Genomic DNA, 22,490 nt, shown 5'->3' with positions numbered 1-22,490 from the left:
AGTTGTTTTACGTATGTTACGCTTGACAATCACAATGAATGTCCAATTTTTTTAACACCGAACAAAGAATTAGAAGACATCTGTTTCAACGTTATTATAACTATAATTTATGCAACATAAGCTTCAAAAATTAAACATATGTTGTCTCTATGTTAATCTTCGTTTAAATAAATTGTGAATTTTGTGAACATTAATACGTACTAACACAAACTATTTATAATTATTATTGAATTGTATTACATTGTATGCATCGAAGACTGTATTATAATTTACAATGTATGCATCGAAGACTGCGTGAATTCTTGAAATATTGGAACATCAATACAGTTGGGGATAGAATGACAATTAATTCGGACACACGCGCGCGCGCGCGCACACACACACACACACACACACACATGTTTCAAACAAACCATGTAAAATTGCCCTCCTGGAAACATATATAATTATCGGAACGCGCGATTAAAGTTTATGAGAACATTGGAGAATTATTTCCTCTCTCTTAATATGATAATATATATCTGTAATTAAATCGAGTACAGCACTTCAACAATTTTATATTTTTACTTTTAACTTTGCTTCTCATTTTTATTTTAGTTCTCGCAAGAAATCCGTTAAGCTAGAAAATAGAATATTGCTGAAGTTGGTCCTTAGCAAAAGAGGAAATAGTTCTTGAAATATATTATTCGAATATTGAGAAACAACAGATATTCTAAGCTACAAAGTGTGATCTCTGCCCTGTTAGACCGAATGAATCGCTCATTACACGATCTCATTATGAAGTTCAATGTATTCTAAAATCTAAATAGGCAATTATAAACTACACTGGGTAACAAAATTAACGCAACACCTGTTCACTTTGCAAAAATAGGCAAATTTCAAGATACAATAATTTCGTCAAAAATTGTCATATCGGGAAGCATTTAAAAAAGCATTTTACAGATAGAAACCTCTACTTTTCGGATCGCTACTTAAAAAAACGGTCTCATGGAGATTTCATGAAGTTACACAAACATAAATGAAGATATATCGGATTTCAAAATTTTTTATGAAATTTGCGAAGTTCCACGGAATGGAATAAAAATTGTATACAAATGCGATTTACATCATTCGAAAGAGCGAATCTTTACCTCATTTTTGCTTCAACGTTGAATAACTCGATGAAAAAAAATCGTACGGAGCTTCGTAAAAAAGCAAATTAAAGGTAAAGATTCGCTCTTTCGAATGATGTCAATCGCATTTGTATACAATTTTTATTCCATTCCGTGGAACTTCGCAAATTTCATAAAAAATTTTGAAATCCGATATATCTTCATTTATGTTTGTGTAACTTCATGAAATCTCCATGAGACCGTTTTTTTAAGTAGCGATCCGAAAAGTAGAGGTTTCTATCTGTAAAATGCTTTTTTAAATGCTTCCCGATATGACAATTTTTGACGAAATTATTGTATCTTGAAATTTGCCTATTTTTGCAAAGTGAACAGGTGTTGCGTTAATTTTGTTACCCAGTGTAGTTTATAATTGCCTATTTAGATTTTAGAATACATTGAACTTCATAATGAGATCGTGTAATGAGCGATTCATTCGGTCTAACAGGGCAGAGATCACACTTTGTAGCTTAGAATATCTGTTGTTTCTCAATATTCGAATAATATATTTCAAGAACTATTTCCTCTTTTGCTAAGGACCAACTTCAGCAATATTCTATTTTCTAGCTTAACGGATTTCTTGCGAGAACTAAAATAAAAATGAGAAGCAAAGTTAAAAGTAAAAATATAAAATTGTTGAAGTGCTGTACTCGATTTAATTACAGATATATATTATCATATTAAGAGAGAGGAAATAATTCTCCAATGTTCTCATAAACTTTAATCGCGCGTTCCGATAATTATATATGTTTCCAGGAGGGCAATTTTACATGGTTTGTTTGAAACATGTGTGTGTGTGTGTGTGTGTGTGTGCGCGCGCGCGCGCGTGTGTCCGAATTAATTGTCATTCTATCCCCAACTGTATTGATGTTCCAATATTTCAAGAATTCACGCAGTCTTCGATGCATACATTGTAAATTATAATACAGTCTTCGATGCATACAATGTAATACAATTCAATAATAATTATAAATAGTTTGTGTTAGTACGTATTAATGTTCACAAAATTCACAATTTATTTAAACGAAGATTAACATAGAGACAACATATGTTTAATTTTTGAAGCTTATGTTGCATAAATTATAGTTATAATAACGTTGAAACAGATGTCTTCTAATTCTTTGTTCGGTGTTAAAAAAATTGGACATTCATTGTGATTGTCAAGCGTAACATACGTAAAACAACTAATTTCCACATGTTCTATTTTTAACTCTTTATTTCATAAATTTCATCAAAAATTATAAATTTTGAAAATTTTTGCTACAAATATTTAATAAAGTAAAACGATATTTTCAATATAAAATTAGAGTACTTTTCATTATCTAAATGTTAAATTTGTAATTTCACCCGATAAAATCACAATGAAACAAAGAGTTAAGAAATAACTTTGTTTTGTATTATGGGAAGTAAATGTATATATCTATATCTTATATATTGCTTTCAGCAGGTAAATGCTACTTTGTATTCTGTTTTACGAAGCAATTGTACTAAAAAATGTACTTTTTGTCACAATATGTGTCAATAATTTCATATCTGTAGCAGTTATAAAAAGACGATAATTATTTATTCTGCCATTTAAAACGTTCCAAATGGAACAACGAATGTAATAAACATTCATTATAATTTCTTGCCCTCGAGATCCGTTAAGCCGAAAATTTTTTGAGCGAATTTATCAAGAATTTATTTATTTTTTTTCTTTATATGTTGTTAGCCAAAACATTTAAATATAATGCACCATTTTGTTATCAAAAGTTATAGTCAACATAATATTCTTATTACACGCAGTTATACATTACCACATATAAGAATTAGTCTTAGTAAAAATTAATCTTACTACGGTTTCTTTAAAAATCTCATACCGTCAATAAGATTAGCGAATTTGTTTTTAACGCATTTGTACAAACTCGTCAAATAGGATGCAAAAAGTATATCAATTCGTTCGTATGGCACAAATAGAGTACATGCGAATGCTCGATGAGAACAACTGATGCAAATACGAAAACTATAGCCATGCGTTCCACTTTCCGCAATAGTTTCACAATTAATTTTCCGTGAATCGATTTGGATCGATAAACACGAAATAAATTTACTAAATTACTCTTCACGTGTCTCTCACATGTTCTTGCGTAACAACTTGCTTTAACTTTCTTTGGCTTTCCAATATTAAATCTCTTAGCAATTAAGTCTCATAATAATTTTTCACATAAATCAAATATCTAAAATTCACTCGTATGAAAGAACTGCATTCAATTTATACTTTCTTGAACCAGATACTAATTTATATATGTATAAACAAAATCTTTTAAAATATATAACACTAAATAGATTCCGTAATTAGATCTTGAATCTTGCTAAAATATATTTTTATCACTAATTTGCATTTTTTTCGAGCTTCTTTGCATTTGCGTTCACTTTTATTTTATTCGAGGAAGAAAAATTATACCTCTTTTCATCTACTTACTGATTCGTAAACTGTTTTACACGATTCCGTATTCCATAGTTACATATCATGTCATATACTTGCACACATTCGCAACTATTAACGCGCAACATTTCACTTGAAGCATAAAATGCTTACATTACATAATCGATATTATGCTCAATACAAAAAATCATTTAACTATTTATATCTAATAATTCGACAGTGTCTAAATTTAATTACGTTTTTTCTTTCATCGTGAATCGACGAACTTATATTAAAAACAAAAGAAATGGAAAAATTTGTTTGATCTATCTTTTGATGAATTAATCTACAATGCATAATAAAAAATAAGTCTCCAAAAATAACCTGTTTGTAAACCATGAAAGTTCACACTTGACTCTTCAACATCTAATTTTGCCGACTTTTTGACAACTCCACAGCAACATGGATCATGCCTGTAAATGTAAAAAATCGTACTTTTGAATATTACTTCTTATAAAAAAATTTTTGAGAAATAGAAAACGATACATAAATAAGAAAAAGCTTAATATAAATTGTCTTTATTAACAATTACCTGCTAATCTGTTTTGATCAGAAAGTTTATTAATAAAAATAGGAAATTTAACAAACAGAGATAATAAAAAAGATTTAATTTAAAATTTATTTAACGAAATAAATTAGAATTAATGAAAAAATAACGTGAATGAAAATCTCATGCAAATAATAAATTGGATTGTATTAATTATTCATTTTTCCATTTTTCAAAACATGCTATATAATATAAATAATTTACCTTCACAATAATTCTGAGAAAAAACATGATAAATAATTAACTCCTCATTGCACAACGCAATTTTTATTTCGTTGAGCTAGTCCAGCGCGAGATAAATCACGCTCTATTTCGTCATCATCTTCAATGCTAAAGATTATTCGGAAAAGAAAAATTTAATAATTTTAGACAAATAATAGCGCGCAAGATATCTATTTGTTATACACTTACGCTCTCTCTTGTGTATCGAGATGATGCACCAACTCATCCCTTTTGTTTACAATAGATACTAATTCCTCCAACAATAAATTTTCACGCATTTTTTGCTCTGGTGTTTTTTGCCAATCTTCCACTGCAAGAATGCTTCTTAATTCGTGATTCAAAAGCTCAAATCTTCGCTCTAAATCGTCTTCTTTCTCCCTAAAGATAAAAAATTCCTCTCAATTAAGATTAATTGTAATATCATCCTATCCCATTTTTAATCAAAATTAAAAATACATAATAACATGTTTGAATTAATAAATCATTTACAGTATGTTTAGTTGCATTTGTCTTCTTAAGAGAGCATTTTTTTTGTTAACAAGAGTAAACCATAGAGCCATCAGTCTTTCCGTTTCTTCTTCGTTATCGCTTTCCATGGCTGCTCTCAATTGCTTTTCAAGCTTGCCAGCTTGTATGTCAATCTGATTTTGCTCTCTTTCAAGTGCTTCAAGCTCATTTTGAATATACGATGTCATGTCTTTACCCAACTAGAACATTGAATTAAAAATAAATCGTCATTATAAAATACTTTTGTTTTACAATTTTTTTCTTTATATGATTGGAAATAAGACCGTTTATATTAAAATACATTACAAAGATGATACGAAGCGCCACTACGGTCTGAATGTTAAGATGTTGAACTACTATATATTACATATTCAATTAAATAAATTAATTTCAAATATGATAATTACGTGCCGATATGATTGTCGGATTTTCAACGCAATTAATCTGAAATATTAATAATCCCCCCCAAATTTCTCAAATCTTAAAAAATTGTAATAAACTTATTGCGAAAAATATTGCCTCAGCCGGGAGTCAAACCCGGATCTCTTGCATTCCATGCGTTTCTTTCTTTATATTAAAATTAAATTAATAATATTCACTTCCTAGTAAAATTGCAATGCAAATATAATAAAATTAATAGAATATCCAACGAAATTAAATTAATAATGCAAGTTAACATACCCCGCGAAGTGTATACGGAGTTCTATCGGGACTTCCTTTATCGGGCGAGATTCTTTCAATAATTTTGGAGAAGGAATATAAAGGAGAGCCAGTTTTCTTTTCTCCATCTATCATACTTGAATTTCCCAGTATATTTCCATTGTACTCAGACTAAAAAATTAGTTATAATTTATCGTTTTATTACATAATTGTGTAAAAAAGTAAATTATATCGCAATACCTTTATACTGATTCGATCACTAGGTGTCGATGGCGTAATGCTGCGTCTAGGACTATTATTCTGATCGTCTATCGATCGTCTGTCACTATTGTTATCATCATTTAACTGACTTGGAGTCACAGCGACGCCCATTTTAACTTCCGCAATCAAGCGTCTCGCCCTTTCTCGCAAGTTCTGTTGTCTCTCGTCATCATTCTGTGTCTACAAAATATATTACATACATATAGATGCTCATTCCTTGAGAAATACTCGATTAATTCTTTAATGTAAATAAAATTGCAAAACCTCAACGGGACTGATAGCAGCAGAAACAAATCCGGATGGCTTCGTTTGATTCCTAGCTTGTTCCAAGAGTTGTCTCGCTCGCTCTCGCAATTCATCGTGTCGACTAACTAACGGCTAATACAAAAAAAAAATAAGAAACATGAACGATTAGTGCAACAATTGAGTATTCATAAAATTTTCATTTATTTTGAATGACTTTAGTTTCATTGCTGCTGGGGTACATTGATATGATATAACATTAAAAGCGACATAATATTAACAGCAAATATATTGTTAATTACATGTGACCGTTGTTCTCCATACGGCGGCGATGCACCTTGGCATTCGGAACTACCTCGACTTCCTCTATCGTCAGAGTTTACCGAGTCCTACAAAAGATCGTCCTATATACGTTTACAGCCTTATTATGTCATAACATTGTTGCAAAGCTTCTTTATAAATATACGACCAGTATTCAGACCAGTATTTTCGCGGTAAAAAAATGTCATGGTAAAAATAAATAAAGATTATTAAACCAACAATATATAATTATGTCATATAAAATTATCAAATTTACAAGTTGTTTGTAATTAGAGAGAGATATTATCACATATATAATAATTTTTTTATTCCTAGAAACGCGTTATAAGAAAAAAGTGTAAAATCCGCAAAAAAAAAACAACTAAATATTACTGAAATAAGTTATGACTTTTCCTGATATTATTATTTGACACTCTGTTATAGAAGTGCAAGGTTTTATGAGATCTCTTAGAGATACTTTTTTTTTAGAATTTTCAAATATATTGATAATTTAAAAAGTTATGAACACATTACAATTTATTGAAAAATTAAATTAAATATACGCTAAAGAAATTTTAAAGCAAAAGCTTATGAAACAGCCCGTATAAATCTACACGTGCATTGCGGAATTATTATGCGCGAATTCTCATGCATATTTACATGCAATTATATGTGTGTATTATGTAGGCGTAATTCCTGCCGTCACAAAGCGCAATCTGTTCGCTTATGACAATTGAAAAGTAAAAGAACAGACCTTGAGACAATGCATTTTGATATAATTCGCCGATGGAAAGAAACAACAGAAGGAGAATGTAACAGTGCGCGTTATGGATTTATTGTTAATGCAGCGATAGGTATAACAGAAGAAATGCATAAAAAGCGACAGTCTGCGCAATCTCGTATATACTGACATCACGGACCGGACTTTGCGATTTGGTAAGCGAGATCGATTGCGACCATTTGTCATCGATTATCTGTATGTTCTCCTCTTCGTCGTCGGAGCCGAACGGATCGGTTAATTGTCGGCGTGTCATAAGTATCGGACGTTGCTGCGCTTGTTGCACTCTCGGCGGAGACTTACTCTGCGGTAAATTGGTATTTCATTTCCTCACAACGAAAAAAAATTTGCGCGCAAATTCCGTCGGATATTATACGCGACGTTACTCTAGACAATTCTCGGGAATAATTGCAACGTCGAAATTGACTCGAACTCAGTCCGTGTAGTCTCTACGTACCTTCTCTCTCGACGAGTATTTTTCTTTGGTCGGCGATAACACCTTGCCCAGAATGCTCTTTGAGCTGGCTAATATAATGTCCTTGACCTCCTTCACGCTGGATGGCGATTTGTCTTTGTTGCATTGATCGTGATCCTGATTGTCGATGTTCAGGCTCAAATGCAGCTTGTTTTTTAACGAATCGATGTCATCCTTCTTGTTATCAAACGGATTCGACCTACGACAGTGAATCACAATTTCTAATCTGTGCTTTTGATAAATTGTTGTAGAAATGTACTTTGGATTGGTAATTTGATAGATTACAATGTCATTGAGAATATATTTACCGTCTGTTATTTTCCGCTTTATTGTTTTTTTGCTCGATCTGTTCCTTCTTCCGTAAATTAATAATCTCTTGACCAAATAGTTGAACACTCACGTCAGTGTTGTTGTCCGTATTAAATCTGCCGATCATGTAAGAGGACTCGTCCGTTGTTTTACCTATTTGATGTACCTAAATTTTGGTAAAACGGTAATATATTATTAATTATATGCTATCTGTAATATTATGTGCAAAAAGAAAAAAATAACTACAATAATTGGATAAAGCCATTACATAAAAAAAATTTCGTTGAAATACCTCTAATTCGTGGCCGGTAAAATGCGCTCTCAATTGATATAAATAAGTCATCACAGCTAATTTATCAGGTACCGTTAATATATCCATGTCAGCCGGTTCAATAACTCTGGGTATGCCCAGAATTTCACCCGCGTCGAACGCTTTCTTACAGTTGCCTTTTACATCGTGCGGCAATAGAGAATCGATGTCTCTGTAAGTTTTTATTTCGTATATTATATTATTCAATTTGATCAGGAAACTCGCAATCAAACATTTGTTGCATATGCGGCTATAAATACACAAATGCGTCGACCTTTCCAGTATCAAAAATAATCGTCAAAGTGTTGGCACGAGTTGGTTCGACGTAAGACAATGGCGATTTCAAAATGTTTATTAATGGAATACGCGAATAAAATAACTGGCATATCGCCAAGAATGATCGCCTATTGACATTTTATTTCCAAAAAAAGTAGCGCGAAGAATGAAACACTTTAGTATATTACGTCATTCGATCAACCTTGTAAGAGCACTTACATCAGATCAGGTCTGAAATGACGAATAATTGCACAAAACGCCATTCCGTTTCTCCAAGATGTCGTCAGATTAGTGACTTTGACACCGGGATAATTCTTTGTAACTTCTTTACACCATTCCAATAGATCTTGGCCGGGAGTGACCTCTTTCAGTCTTGGAACATTTGCGTCATTCTTTTTAAGATCCAATGGTTGCAGCGGCAATCTCAATGTGCTGTGTTCAATGTTTTTGCTACAAAGATATTGAATTCGCAATTATATTATTTACTACATTATATAGAATAGTAACAAAGTAATCATTCTTGTGTTTCTTAGAAATAAAAAAATAACTAACTTTTTGCATAGTAACTATTTGTGAAAACAATAAAGTTATTGTACCAATTATGTCATTCTAATATCGTATTTCACACACGTACGCTATTTTGTAAAATATAATACTGTAATTATACTCATACATACTCATTTTCAACGGCAACATTGTCTTTTACGGGTGATTTTTCCTTTAGAGAGTCTCCAATTCCTGTTAGACTAATGTCGCGTATAAAATGCTCGCCATCATTTACAGGAGTTGTATCATCCTTTGATAAACTTGCCACTATTGTATACACATTATATATTCTATTAGTAAATTTAATTCCATAAATTATAATAAAATTAATAAAGCAACAAGTTAGAGAATTAAGACAGCAATTACATATTTTATATTCGATACATATACTTATGGACACAGTTTCAATAAAAAGCAAGGATCAACACTCACCACTTATAGGAGTACTGGGTAATTCACTTTCAGTAAGACTGTTCGTCATTAGATCAAGTTGAGCAGAGATATCTAAAAACTCGTCCAAATTTTTTACCGACACTTCCTCAACATCTTCAGGTATATCTTCATTATCAAAATCATCTAATGGCGCAATGTCGCTGTTATTATTAACCGACATTAAACTAGCCATACTTTGCATATCTTCATCCCTAGAAAAATAAAGACAATTTTATTCAATAAGTATTTATCAACAAATCCAATATAATGAAATGGCACACTTCAATAACATCTTCAGATTAAAATAATCTATTGACAGATTCAGCATGCTGCTATTGCATTATTTAATGTTTATCCTATTTAAAATACATTTACATAAAGGACAAGTGTTATTATCTAGCTTATGAAATTAATTAGCAGTATGTCAATGAAATTAAACTGCACACTTACGTTGCCTTGCCCTCTCGTAGAAATACACATGACAAAGTACATTCTAGCGTAGCGCTAACAATCTTTTTAGAAGTTGGCTTCAAGTCCAATTTGAGTTGTTGCTGACTAGATTCTAAAGTTGCATATTTTTTCATATTTATATTAGTGGCAGCCACATGACGTCTCTTTCCCGTCGACGACACCTGTTCGAGAGTAGAATATACCATTGTGCTACGTCCTTCTGCGAGTGTATCAGTGTATATGCTATACTCACATCTTCGATAACAAATGTCCAATCTTTATCTTCCAGCTCATGTGTCCGTGGATCTTTAAACAGTGTCACGGAAACTGTATGATTGTCAGGAACTGCCCAGCTAATGACACCCTTCAAAGGATCACTCAAACATGGCTCCCAGTCTAAAGGTTCTGAACTGACTCTTCTGCTACGTCTTGTCCAAACAACGCTCAATTTGTTTGGCTTCCTAGAAAATGTTATTATCTTTGTATATCTACTCTCTGCTAGAACACTTATATCCTAATATAATAACTTTACAAAATTATGTTTTTAATCTTGCAAATTACAGTTATCTCACATACATATTTTTTCAAAATGTGCACATATAATTAAAAGATATCATAATCTAAAGTGCCATAAATATAAACATATTTTCTAAAACACAATGCATAGTGTATAAAAATCTAAACGCAAGACACTAATTTAAATTTACATATATATCACTTAATTTCGTTTTTCAAAATATTTTTATTCCAAGAGAAAAAAAAATATCCATCACTTTCTTGTAAAACACAACAACTGCTCCTTTTCAGAGCAGACGACAGTTACGTAGAGATTTTCGTATAGACGAAAAGATATTGGTGTTAGTTCCTGTTCGAACGACAGATTTCAGAACACTTGAGAAAGCCGCGGCGAAAGGAAGCTTTCGCTCAGCCAGGAATGAATCGGCGTCACTCACCACTTTGTCGTTGTCTCCAACGTGACCTCGTGGTAAGAAACGGTGAACTGAAACTTGGCCGCTCTCTTGTTCACCCGTTGCAAGCGTTTCCAGACGGAACTCATGTTTGCAGCCGCGCTCCGCTTCTTTCGCTCGGGACTTCTTCGTTCGGGATTTATCCGTCCGCGAACGAATTCTCTTCTTCAGTGCTGACGCGCGAGCGGGGCGCGCTTTGTCATTTCCGCGAGGACCGCGAGTCGCACGCGCGATCGGATCGTGGACTAAGGTCGGCCGCGGCGGGGTACGGAAGGCGAACGATCACGCTTCCCGGAAAAACCGACGACGCGCGCCCTCGGCGGGGCTACGATCATATGTTCGGACGGACGGACGGATGAGTCTTCCTCTCGGCTCACCACGGTTCACCACGGTTCGCACGCGCTCTCAACGTTCCCGGAACGAACCGACTGTCATTGCCACGCGCGTACGTCATACGCACACGCATGCACGCTCGCACGCACACGCGTCGAAAGTCGAAATACGGCAAGACAGCTGACGAGCTGACCTCGGACTTACGAAAGTTCTCACTGGTTCTCACTCTAGCCGGATCGCTTCTAAATCGCGGCCCCTTTGGATGAGAAGTCAAGCGTGAGAGACACGAAATACTCGAATACTGACGGCGACTGACGAGCTTCTCTCTTGGAAAAGTGGAGACCGTCGTTAGCGTTGTCTGTCAGGTCTATCTCTTCGAGATTCGCATTTGTCGGTCTTATAGAAACCCGCGTGGCTTTAACAAATTTTTACGCGCTAAAACACGTTCCGTTAGAAAACATTGACTGCGTTCAGCAAAAAAAAGTTATCTTGCAATTGTAAAATTCTTTAATATTATTGATTCTTGCCGGTAATTCCTTGCTAGATCTAAATGTATAACCAATCATATTAAAGAATTTCATAACAATCTTGCAAATTTGTTTTTCTCTGCTGAACGCAGCCATTGCGGTGAAAGTGAGAGGCAGAAAAAATTTGATTAGAAGAGTAGACCATGGAAACGAACGAGATAATGATAGAATTATCGATATTTCGAAATTATTTAATTCTTCTATTTTACTCATAATAAATTTTTATATAACATGTTATATATAGCTATTATTATAAATATTTTTAAAAATATAAAAAATCTACTTAATAATCTTTGCAACGCTTTTACACTGCTGCATATTTCACATAGCAAATAGCGTTTAATTAACATTTGAGATAAGTATAAAATATTAAATAACTAATTGTATCGTATAATGCGAAAGATTTGAAAAAAAAATTTATTATTTATAGAATTTTTTAAATAAAAATAGATATTTATATTTATATAATATTTATTTCAACTATTTCTGGTTCTTTTTACTCTTATGCATATAAATAATATTTCTGTAAAAATTATTTCAAATGCATTTACAATTCGTCTCTGTCTATGTCAAAACTTGAATCATAATTATCGTTATCTACTTCATTATCACTATAATCGTCGTCTTCCTCATCGACATAATTTTCATTGCAAATGTTTGAGATCTTTGTGCAAAGTTCTTTTTTCTTATTGGGTGTGCCGTTAACGTACAATGACACTATATCTTCTTCAAATTCTTCCACTACAGCGCTGCACTGAAAACGATTAACTCAAATTAATGACAAAAGCACTTTTAGCAAATATAAAATGTAATAAACAGCACTCACATAATGCTCGAGGCTCTTATTTAAATCACTATCTTGAATTATATCTACTTCGCTCATAATAGGATTCATACCACCCGATGGAGACATAAGATTAAAGATCATTAATTGATTATCAGACTTCCTCGTTGCTCTTACGTAATCCGACAGTTTTTCACAAATATTGTCCAGCAAAATCGAAATATGTGTTTCAGATCGACCTAACGGCACCTAAAATAATAAATATCGAATTTTAAAAAATTAAAAACTTATACAACACAATTCTCCAAAAGATATTCAGAGGAGAACTTTGTTGTGTAGGAAAATTGAACATATGAAACTAGGGAATGGATTCCCAGCAAACGAGAATGGATTGAATAGAAATTGGATTCAGATTTTCAGAAACATTGATTCACGAATGTTAAAATGAATGCTTTTCAATCTTGAATGCATTTTTATTCATTTATAGGAATTGCATGGAGCATATCTGTATGCCTTCAATCTAAAAATAATATTAGCTTTTTCTCTGCATTGTGAATACTATTCAATTCAAAATTTTGAATAGAAAATGCAGTTTTTCAATCCAATTACATCAAATTGGATCTAATTAAATCCAATTGAATCCAATTAAATCCAAAAAAAGTATTCACTATTTAAAATACGCATTCGGATAGAAAAATATTTCAATCCATTCTCGTTTGCTAGGTTTATAAGTTTATAAAAGCAGCAAAAATATTCTTTATAAATTTAATACTAATGATCTATCTTTTCTTGACATTTTTTTGTCATCTTTTTACCTTTTTATATATAGTATTCCCATCAGCATCCATTCTAAAATTACCTACATTAACTAATTTATTTGGATTAGCTTTGAGAACCTCGTTTTCCAATTCATTCATAGCTGCCCTACAAACTGTAAGATATAAAAATTATTCTTATCATAATTTATGATTATTGTTAAAATAGAATTATCATAGAGATTAACATTGATTTTCACCTAAACATTTCAAATGCTTTAGATCGACCTCTTTAGGTTCCACTGCAACAATTATACAAAATAGACCCAAAAATAGTAAAGTTCTCATCTGTAAATGTAAATTCTAATTGTATGAAATCCTTTACGAGAAGTGAATATGCTTATGCTACGTTAACTTTTCTTACACAAAGAATTCCAAATAGAATATCTTACCTTGTGGATGGAGAATTGAACAGGTTACAATAATTGTTTAGTTATATTTTTTCCACAATAATATATCTAAAACTTTTACCACAGCACGCGACAAGTGTAATGTACATCTTCTAGTCTCGCGTTTGATGATGTGTAAAATATTTATATCGTAATTTTTGTATAAACGAATGACAGTTCGCAACGTGTAATTCCGGTAATGCCAACTGTTCAACTTTAAATGGTTTTATTAAAAATCACTTTTTCATCAAAATAATTGAAATAATAAATATAATACTTGCAATTCAATCCTATTAATATTGTAGACAATATTTATTAATATTATTATTATACAAAGATACAAAAAAACGATATTTCAAAGTGCTGACAGATATACAACTTAACCTTACCTCAATCTCACTTCTATATAATTAATGGACTCGTTTTCTGAAAAATGAATCGATTCTTGAGAATCGAGTTATATCGAGCCCTCGTAATTGTTGAACACTGTTTGAAAAAAAAATGCAAGAAGCGTACGTTATTCTTGTAAAGAAAGAATAATATATAATGTGGCACACAAAAATGGATAATTTTTTTTATTCTATTAATTCGTCTATCGAATAATTATCGCTAATCATTTCGTGACTTCTTTTGTTGAACAGCTTTGTGTTGTCTATCTCGATTTTCAAATGAGATTCATATGCAGAAACATGTCATTAAGGGCCGATTGTTCCACCTTTTGGTAAATTTTACCTGTGAGGTAAATCTGGTAATCCATGCACGTGATTGGGTAATTTTGCTACTTATCCAACAGATAAAATCTATCAAAAGGTGGAATACCGATGAGATACTATTAGAGACCGACATCTTTACGAATTTAGGAAATTCGCGTCCTTATGAATATTAAAGTAATTAAGAGTTAAAAACTGATAATAGTGTACTAATTTTATGATTATTATTATTTATTAGTTTACGTATTATGTTTTATGTATTATGTTTTATTAGTAGACGTATTTAGGCATTTAGAACTCAATAATACTCGATTTTTCTTTAAAATTGTGATTTTAGTGTTATCGTTAAAGTTTTATTATTAACAGAGATGATAACTGCAAAAAAAAATCGTAATTTTACTGCAATATATAAGATATTATAGCTCTACAAGTATGCATATTTATTTATGGAACATTTATGTAATAAAAAAATCATGAATTTAATAATGCATGAGCCAAATATTTATGTTAATAGCAAATTTATATCAATTGTCGATAATGTCAGCGTTCTTCAATTACCTCCGGGACCTTTTTATATCGCCGAAAATTTGCCCAGGGTTGACAGTCTTTAATAGTATCTCGTCGGTGAATTTACCAAAAGGTGGAACAACCAGCCCTACCTCGGGACACTGACGAGATACTATTAAAGACCATCAACCCTGGGCAAATTTTCAGCTATAAAAAGGGCCCCAAGGGCCCGGAAATAATTGAAGAATGCTGATATTATCGACAATTGATATAAATTTACTATTATTAACATAAATATTTGACTTATACATTGCTAAATTCATGATTTTTTACATAAATGTTCCATAAATAAATATGCATACTTGTATAATATCTTATATATTGCAGAAAAATTACAATTTTTTCTCTGCAGTTATTAATCTCTCTGTTAATAATCAAACTTTGACTATAACACTGAAATTATAATTTTAAAGAAAAATCGAGTATTATTGAGTTCTAAATGCATAAATACATCTACTAAACTAATAAATCATAAAATTAGTACAATATTATCAGTTTTTAACTCTTAATTACTTCAATATTCACAAGGACTCAAACTCCCGTAAAGATGTCGAAAAATTCTCATTATTCAAAGTAAAAGCATCCATTATTATTGACTCGCTGTATTGATCATCGATCGCGAATGCAATATTTCTCAAGACAAAAAATTTTAGTTGTACAGGGTGTAACTAAAATAAGATAACAAACTTTAGACCGAACTTTTCACACTAAAATATGAAAAAAAGTTCATATGAACATATGTCTGCAAACTCATTGTTATTAAGATTAATACAATTCAAAATGTTTATTATAGGGAACAATTAAAATAACGTTTATTATTATTATTTAATGTTATTTATTTTCAATTTTTAATTATAACAAATGTTCAAAATGTCTCCCATTCAATTTAATATATACGCTTCGATAGGTTAAATCATGAACTGTCGCACTTTTTCAAAAATCCCAAGTCAATTGCGAATCGTGTTATAAGCATCAAAGATGCGTTGGCGTAGCATGTTCATTGGTGATTGGAACTTCATAAACTGAGGATTTTCAGTGCTCTCACAAATAAAAATCTAAAGGCTTAAGAATAGGGAATCATATAATATTTTAAAGGAGAATTAAATAACCACTACTTCAGTTGAATACTATTCAATTCAGAATTGTGAATAGAAATTACAATTTTTTTAATTTATTTAAATTTAAAAATAATATCAGCAGTTTCTGTGCAACGCATACTGCTCAATTTACTACTCTGAATATGAAATGCAGTTTTTCAATCTAATTAAATAAAAAAAATTTTCATTTAAAAATGAACCATAAATGCTGCTTAAATTATTCGAAATTATAAGCAGGAAATTTTTCGTCTTAATCCAATTAAAAAAAGTTGTAATGTAAAAATAATTGATCTATGTTCTTTTGTTTCTCCCAGCAAACGAGAATGGATTAAAATAGATTAAAATTTTTTCTAATCCGAATACGTATTTTAAATAGCGAATACTTTTTTTTGGGTTTAATTGGATTTAATTGGATTTAATTAGATTTAAATTAGATTTCAATCCAATTGGATGCAATTGGATTGAAAAACTGCATTTCCTAATTTGGATTGAAAAACTGCATTTCAAAATTTTGAATGTGGAGGTGGAGGAAGTGGAGGAGGTGGAAGAAATTTTGAGGAGGGTATCAACGGTAGCGGCGATGGAGGAGAGGAGGAAGAGGAAAAGGAGGAGGAGTAGGAGAAGGAGAAAGAGAAGGAGGAGATGGAGAAAAAGAAGGAGATGGAGGTGAACGAGAAAAAGAACACGAAAAAGGTAAGGGGTCCTGTTGCGAAGATTTCAGTCGAATTTCCTGTAGCGTTTCACGTAATTTCTTTTCAAGCTCCAAAAGCATTGCCATATTATCTTCCGTCATTTTTATAGTTTCGCGAAAGATATTCATTTTGGTTGTCAGAGCATTAAGAATGGTTTCGGTGTTTATTCGCATCTACGATGGATCAAAAAGATATACGTAATATCAAAATATATAGATTTTTTAATATACAAAATATTTATCACACATTTTTTTCAAAAATTCGTAAAGAAATAAGAATATAATTTGAACATTTTAAATTTAGTCTCACGGTGTAGAACCAAATAATGAATTTGAAAGTAATCTTACCTGTTTGACATCTTCCGAAAGTCGCGTCATCCTTTTCGACATTATGTGCAGCGTTTCCTTTTCGGAACGCATTGTTTCCACCGAAGAAGGAACGATTAGTTTCTGTTGCAGTTTTTTGTAACCCTGTAAAAAAAAATTGATTATCAATTTTACTTAAAATAGACAGATGTTACAAGTAACATATTTATATATAAGTAATAAAAAAATATTTACGTACAGACATATATGTGTAATTAAAAATTGTGTAATTATTTATTTATAAAATTATTTCTATGATTAAAAAACTTATCCAAGTACTAAGAATACCAAAGTATAAAGAATTTGTTATGTTCCAGAATTTGTATTGTTCCATTTCAATATGTTAAGCATTATAGAACAATTTGACTGTAATTCAATATAGCTGCAGTGAGGAAATAAGAATATTCATTTTAAACAAATTATATAAGAAACTTACGACATTTACGAGATGCAGCAATTTTTTTATCAGCCAAATGCTAATAGTGATCACCCATGTGATTATCATACGGGTAATGTTTCTTCGTTGAAATACATGGGTGGGAGTGTCTCGAATCGTTGTTTGAGGTGCCTGGTGATTATGAGAGCCATTCCAGTGATATTCTGTCTAATTATTTGAAAATACAGAGAAAGAAATTCTGAATTATCATGAGAAAAAAAAATTAAATTAGTAAAGTGCACATCTGAATCCTAAAGGGCAGCAACTTCAATCGGGAACTGAACAAGTGAAAATAACATATATAGCACAATTTCATAAAATTCTCCATAAAAAAGATTATATTTTCCCTCACTGCATATATTGAATTACGACATCGTAAGCGAGAAATACTTTACACTACTTTATATACTACTTTATTTTAATAAACGACGTATACTTTTTGCAGAGAGTCGCTATGACGGCAATCATGGCCAGATAGTTTGGAAGCAGTCGTTGATTCCGGGAAGCGGCTGTCTTGATGAGATATTTTATAGAACAAGGACAGATCTAACAGAAGCGACCGCTCCTCATCCTTCTTCATTTCCGAAAGCGGATCCGTCTCCGTGATATCCGGCGCGCGAGTTGCCGATTGCCGGTGCCTGGCCGCCTCTTCTTCGTCGGCTTCGTCATCATCTCTGAATGTCAAGGTCGTTCGGCGACAGCGTTTCATCAATCCGATCACGCGAGGCGTCGTGGACTCCGCCGGCGTCGGCGGAATTTCGGTTTCTCGCTTCGATCTTTCGCATTCATTCGATTCGTGCCGATGATTCAGTTTCCTCGGCGAAGTCGCAGATGTGCAAAACACGGAGGGCAGGCTCGGCAGGGACAATGTCGAGATGGAGATGTGGGGGAACCTCTTGTACTTGTGTAACAAGAACTCGCTGCTTTCGACCTCGTCGCCGTCGGCATCACCGCGAGTCTTCCCGCCATTTCCTTGCCGCAGATACGCAAAGATCTTTCGGAACTCACGCCAATTCGCTGTCAAACGTTCGCCGATTTTCTCAAGCGCGACGTCGAATTTTTTATAGTCACTCGATGTCCTCTTATTTTTGTCCGAATTATTTCGCAATCCATCGTCAGATCCATTGACGGATTTACGAACTGATACTTCGAACTCGGTCCGGTCGTCGGTCTCGCATAACATCTGATGTGGGGCTTCCGAGACGATGTTTTTCCGAGAAGACTTTTGCACCTTCAGAAACTTAGCCTTCTTTCGCGATCGTTTGTGCTTGCGTCTCGTCATGAAATATTTATCTAGATAATCACTGTGTACTATTTACAAAATCGTCCCGCGATGAATTAAATACCTATCTATTTGCACTCTTTATTATAGTTGCGCGATTTAATCAGATTTAATCAGATTTTAAAGCACGATTTTGTGCTACACTTTCGTACGAATTGCGGATACGGGAGAATTATTGTATCCACGCTTGAGAATTCGTTACTGTCCAAAGTACTTTCAAAGTTGTCTACTTGTATATTATTGTGGTTCGGTGTTTACATACGATGACGCTGGCTTCCCGTCATGCGCATATAAATCTATCGATTAATGTTCATTTCTATCAATGCAGATTTAACTTTAATATTTTCTTTTTCTAATTCTTACAATTTGAAAAAGATGAAAATTGAATCGATTATAATTTCGTCGTATTTAAGTTTATCTTCTTGTATAGTCTATTGTTTAAAAATCGATTTTAAAGTAAATTTATGACATCTGATTATCAAAGTCATAATATACAGTTGAACTTTCATTCGAAGAAAATTTGAACTTAAATTTAATTTATGACAGAGAACAAATATAAAATTAATTAAATAAGAAACCTTATATTCGGTCTAAGCGGATCTTAGTGTTTAAACATTTCTGTGAATTTATACCCATATCAAATTCTGTATAACGCACGCCAACGTCTTTTCCAATCTTGAAATCATGAACAACATCAATCATGAACAGAACTAGAGTATAGTAATATCACATATTAAATACAAGTGTAAAATCTGATAAAAGAGGAAGAAACTTTCTTACGTTTAGTCGAAAGAGCGTTTATTCAAACTTTTCCTACATCGTAATACAAAAAGTTGCTCGAGCAGATATGCCAATTTTAAAAAATTCAATTTTTTATTCCTTATTTTACATAAGTTCCTATTACAGATATGATTTTTCTCTATAGTTTCTATTCAATTTCAATAATAATATTTCACTTATACTACATAATCTTAATATTCGATAATCTGTCCACAATTCTACATTTTTAACATGCATATCTGCAGGTCAAGAGAAATGGAAGATACATTCATGGGCTTTTCATGATTACAAAATTTCGATTGTTGCGATAATCTATCGTAATTGCAAGGCGTGCAAGGAAGGCCGGCAATTCTCATCACACGCAATTCGACAAATCACGCTCTATCCAGCTAGGCCCGGCAGAGATCTCACTTTTTACAATTCACAAAGTTTTCTCCCTTTTGAATATTTTTCTTAAGCTCCGGGATGGCGGCGTCCAGTAATTTCTGCTCAAAGCTGCTTAGTTTACCTAATCCCAAATTCTTCTCAATTCCATTTTTCTGAAATTTCAAATAAATTCCAAATGAAAATTTTCACTTTTTTTTTATGATGATGTAATTACATAATAAAGTAAAACTTTTATACATTTTTATTGGGAATAGTCTTCTTAAGAAATTTTCGAATATCTCTTAAAAATTGAATTGTATGTCATATTATTCTAAGAACAGACAATATAATAAAAAATACATTTTTATATTGATTAAAAAACAAATCATGTATATGAAGAGAAGATAATGTTTTATTTGAAGTCATTTCTTTTCAAAATGTAGCATGTATTGATGCAGTGTTAAGCAGTTTATTTCGATGTCTTTACTTACGCCCAGAAGTATCGGCGTAGAAAAGTATTTGGCATCAGTTACATTCGACTTGACGTACCAGCACTCGATGATTTCCCCATTCAACGCTCTTATTAATGAAAGGCCAAATCGTGCGCCAGCAAAAGCCAAGGACAAAGTTGTGGATCCAGTTCCTGCTTTAGCTTTAACGATCTCGGTACCGGCCTCTTGAATCCTCTCAATAAGCGCTTTCAGCTAATTATCTAGGAAGGAAACCGATGGTGTGCACTGCGAGATCAACGGGATAATAGTGATGCCACTATGTCCGCCAATGACTGGAACGTTGACTTTTTGTGAATCAAGGCCCTAAAAAAACAACCATTTCAGTATTATTGGTATCTCAACTCTTTTCTTTTTTTTTTTATGAAAGATGTAAAATAAGCGACGTATTCATATCGCTCCAATTAATATCTCATTGAACGAAAATTAATACTGTTGCATTCGACGTCTTTAATTATTCATTACATTTATATATGGGATCATTAGTTCGTTAAAGACAAAGAATAAATCTTATTAACAATATTGAAAATAGATCGAAAAATGTTCAACATAAATGATATGAATAAAGAGATCTACTTGTATTATAGGTCTTTTATTACATATACATTAAATATTACTATCATATCTATAATATTGTGTAATCGTACGTATTTGTTCTGTGCTTATAAAAGCAATCTAATATAAAAGAATAAAAAATACTGAATGCATGTTAGTTTAAAAATCTCTGCTTTCGGCAGAAAATTAGAATCATCGATTTCGGCAAATTATTTATTCTTATAACAGTGGCATATCCAGCGTGATGATTATTGTTACTGATTAAAATCTATGACAACAGAATAGTACAATAATTTCGAGCTTTGATTAAGTATCTTAATCTTTTATTAAATATTAATCAAAGATGAATTTATAAAAATTGAATAAAAAATTTTTTAAATAGTTTATCATGCATTTTACGTTTATTAAGTCAAAATCGACATACATTAAAGTCAATTCACATACAAAAAAATACATTTTTTTGTAATATACAAATTTACAAACATAATATGATTTTGTTTCTCATTTTATCAATAAATATTAATATTCGCTGCCATTATATTCAAAGTATAAATAAACACATTATAATATTAAATAATTCATAATTTCTACAGGAATTTCTATAGAAATACTAATAATTTCTATAGAAATTTAAACTATTATATATATATTCCCTGTTGTTCATTTATGCTCCGAATATGTATGATAATTTTTTATTAATTTATTATATTAAGATATAAGAAAGAAAATTCTGTAAGATGTCATAATTGACAATATTTTTTATCTTAAAATGCTAATATGTAGAATAATACGTAGAATAATACGTAGAATAATTTAATAAGTACAATTATTTTCAAAAATTAACGCACCAAATTATTTATAATTCTGAAGAACAAAAATAATAATTAATATACAAGTATAAAAGAATGCCAATAAAACAAGAATATTAATAAAAAACACGTATATAGGCTAAAAAATCGCTCACGATGCTTTGGAAAGTGATTTGGATCCCAAAAAAAGGAAAAAAAGCTATATAAATATAAGTCCGGAAATAATTTGTTTTCAAATTATAACTATATTTATGTTAAAAAAAAATTGTAATTAATTTTTTATAATTACAATAATAACTTATTTCATACTGTTTTAACTACAATTTTGACTTTTTTTACGTTATTCAGGATACATCACGTGGAGGTATAGTGCGCTGGTATGTTTCTAGTAAAATATAGAAAATGTTTTAAATAAAAGAAATTAAAAAATGAGGTATGCGGAACAGAATATGTTTCCGCGTGATGCATCTTGAGTAACGCCAAAATTATCCAAAATGTAGTTATTTATGTTAAAACACAATGAAATAAATTACGATTGTGATTATGAAAAATGAATGCGTGCTTCTATTCGGTTAAGA

General features: G+C 31.8%; 2 protein-coding genes and 1 pseudogene across 3 annotated transcripts; all 3 read right to left on the bottom strand.

Moving 5' to 3' along the window:
• Positions 1 to 3,830: 3,830 nt before the first annotated feature.
• Positions 3,831 to 11,421, bottom strand: LOC108755121 (EH domain-binding protein 1). 2 transcript variants are annotated; one of them, XM_018497944.1, is made up of 18 exons: positions 10,882 to 11,421; positions 10,182 to 10,389; positions 9,929 to 10,110; positions 9,479 to 9,690; positions 9,178 to 9,313; positions 8,720 to 8,950; positions 8,207 to 8,396; positions 7,914 to 8,080; positions 7,588 to 7,804; positions 7,264 to 7,434; positions 6,355 to 6,441; positions 6,074 to 6,187; positions 5,789 to 5,989; positions 5,570 to 5,719; positions 4,871 to 5,088; positions 4,571 to 4,759; positions 4,364 to 4,489; positions 3,831 to 4,025 (listed from the first exon to the last, which is right to left on the bottom strand). In XM_018497944.1, exons 1-17 carry the CDS (start codon positions 10,983 to 10,985, stop codon positions 4,408 to 4,410), a joined length of 2,859 nt encoding a protein of 952 aa, XP_018353446.1. In that variant the 5' UTR covers positions 10,986 to 11,421; the 3' UTR covers positions 3,831 to 4,025; positions 4,364 to 4,407. The 2 variants fall into 2 exon arrangements, with proteins under 2 accessions (XP_018353446.1, XP_018353447.1); XM_018497945.1 differs by lacking the exon at positions 7,264 to 7,434.
• Positions 11,422 to 12,246: 825 nt separating this feature from the next.
• Positions 12,247 to 13,950, bottom strand: LOC108755016 (protein canopy homolog 2). The gene is made up of 5 exons (XM_018497721.1): positions 13,748 to 13,950; positions 13,556 to 13,643; positions 13,356 to 13,471; positions 12,583 to 12,789; positions 12,247 to 12,510 (listed from the first exon to the last, which is right to left on the bottom strand). The coding sequence occupies exons 2-5, from the start codon at positions 13,641 to 13,643 to the stop codon at positions 12,304 to 12,306; spliced, it is 618 nt and encodes a 205-aa protein (XP_018353223.1). The 5' UTR covers positions 13,748 to 13,950; the 3' UTR covers positions 12,247 to 12,303.
• A 5,724-nt stretch (positions 13,951 to 19,674) lies between these two features.
• LOC108754927 overlaps positions 19,675 to 22,490 on the bottom strand; it is a 4,068-nt pseudogene continuing 1,252 nt past the window's right edge.

This window comes from Trachymyrmex septentrionalis, unplaced genomic scaffold (genome assembly GCF_001594115.1).
Source record: "Trachymyrmex septentrionalis isolate Tsep2-gDNA-1 unplaced genomic scaffold, Tsep1.0 scaffold83, whole genome shotgun sequence".
NCBI classification, from domain to species: Eukaryota; Metazoa; Arthropoda; class Insecta; order Hymenoptera; family Formicidae; genus Trachymyrmex; species Trachymyrmex septentrionalis.
The sequence above is the reverse complement of the archived record's forward strand: the minus strand, read 5'-3'. Positions and strand labels throughout refer to the sequence as shown.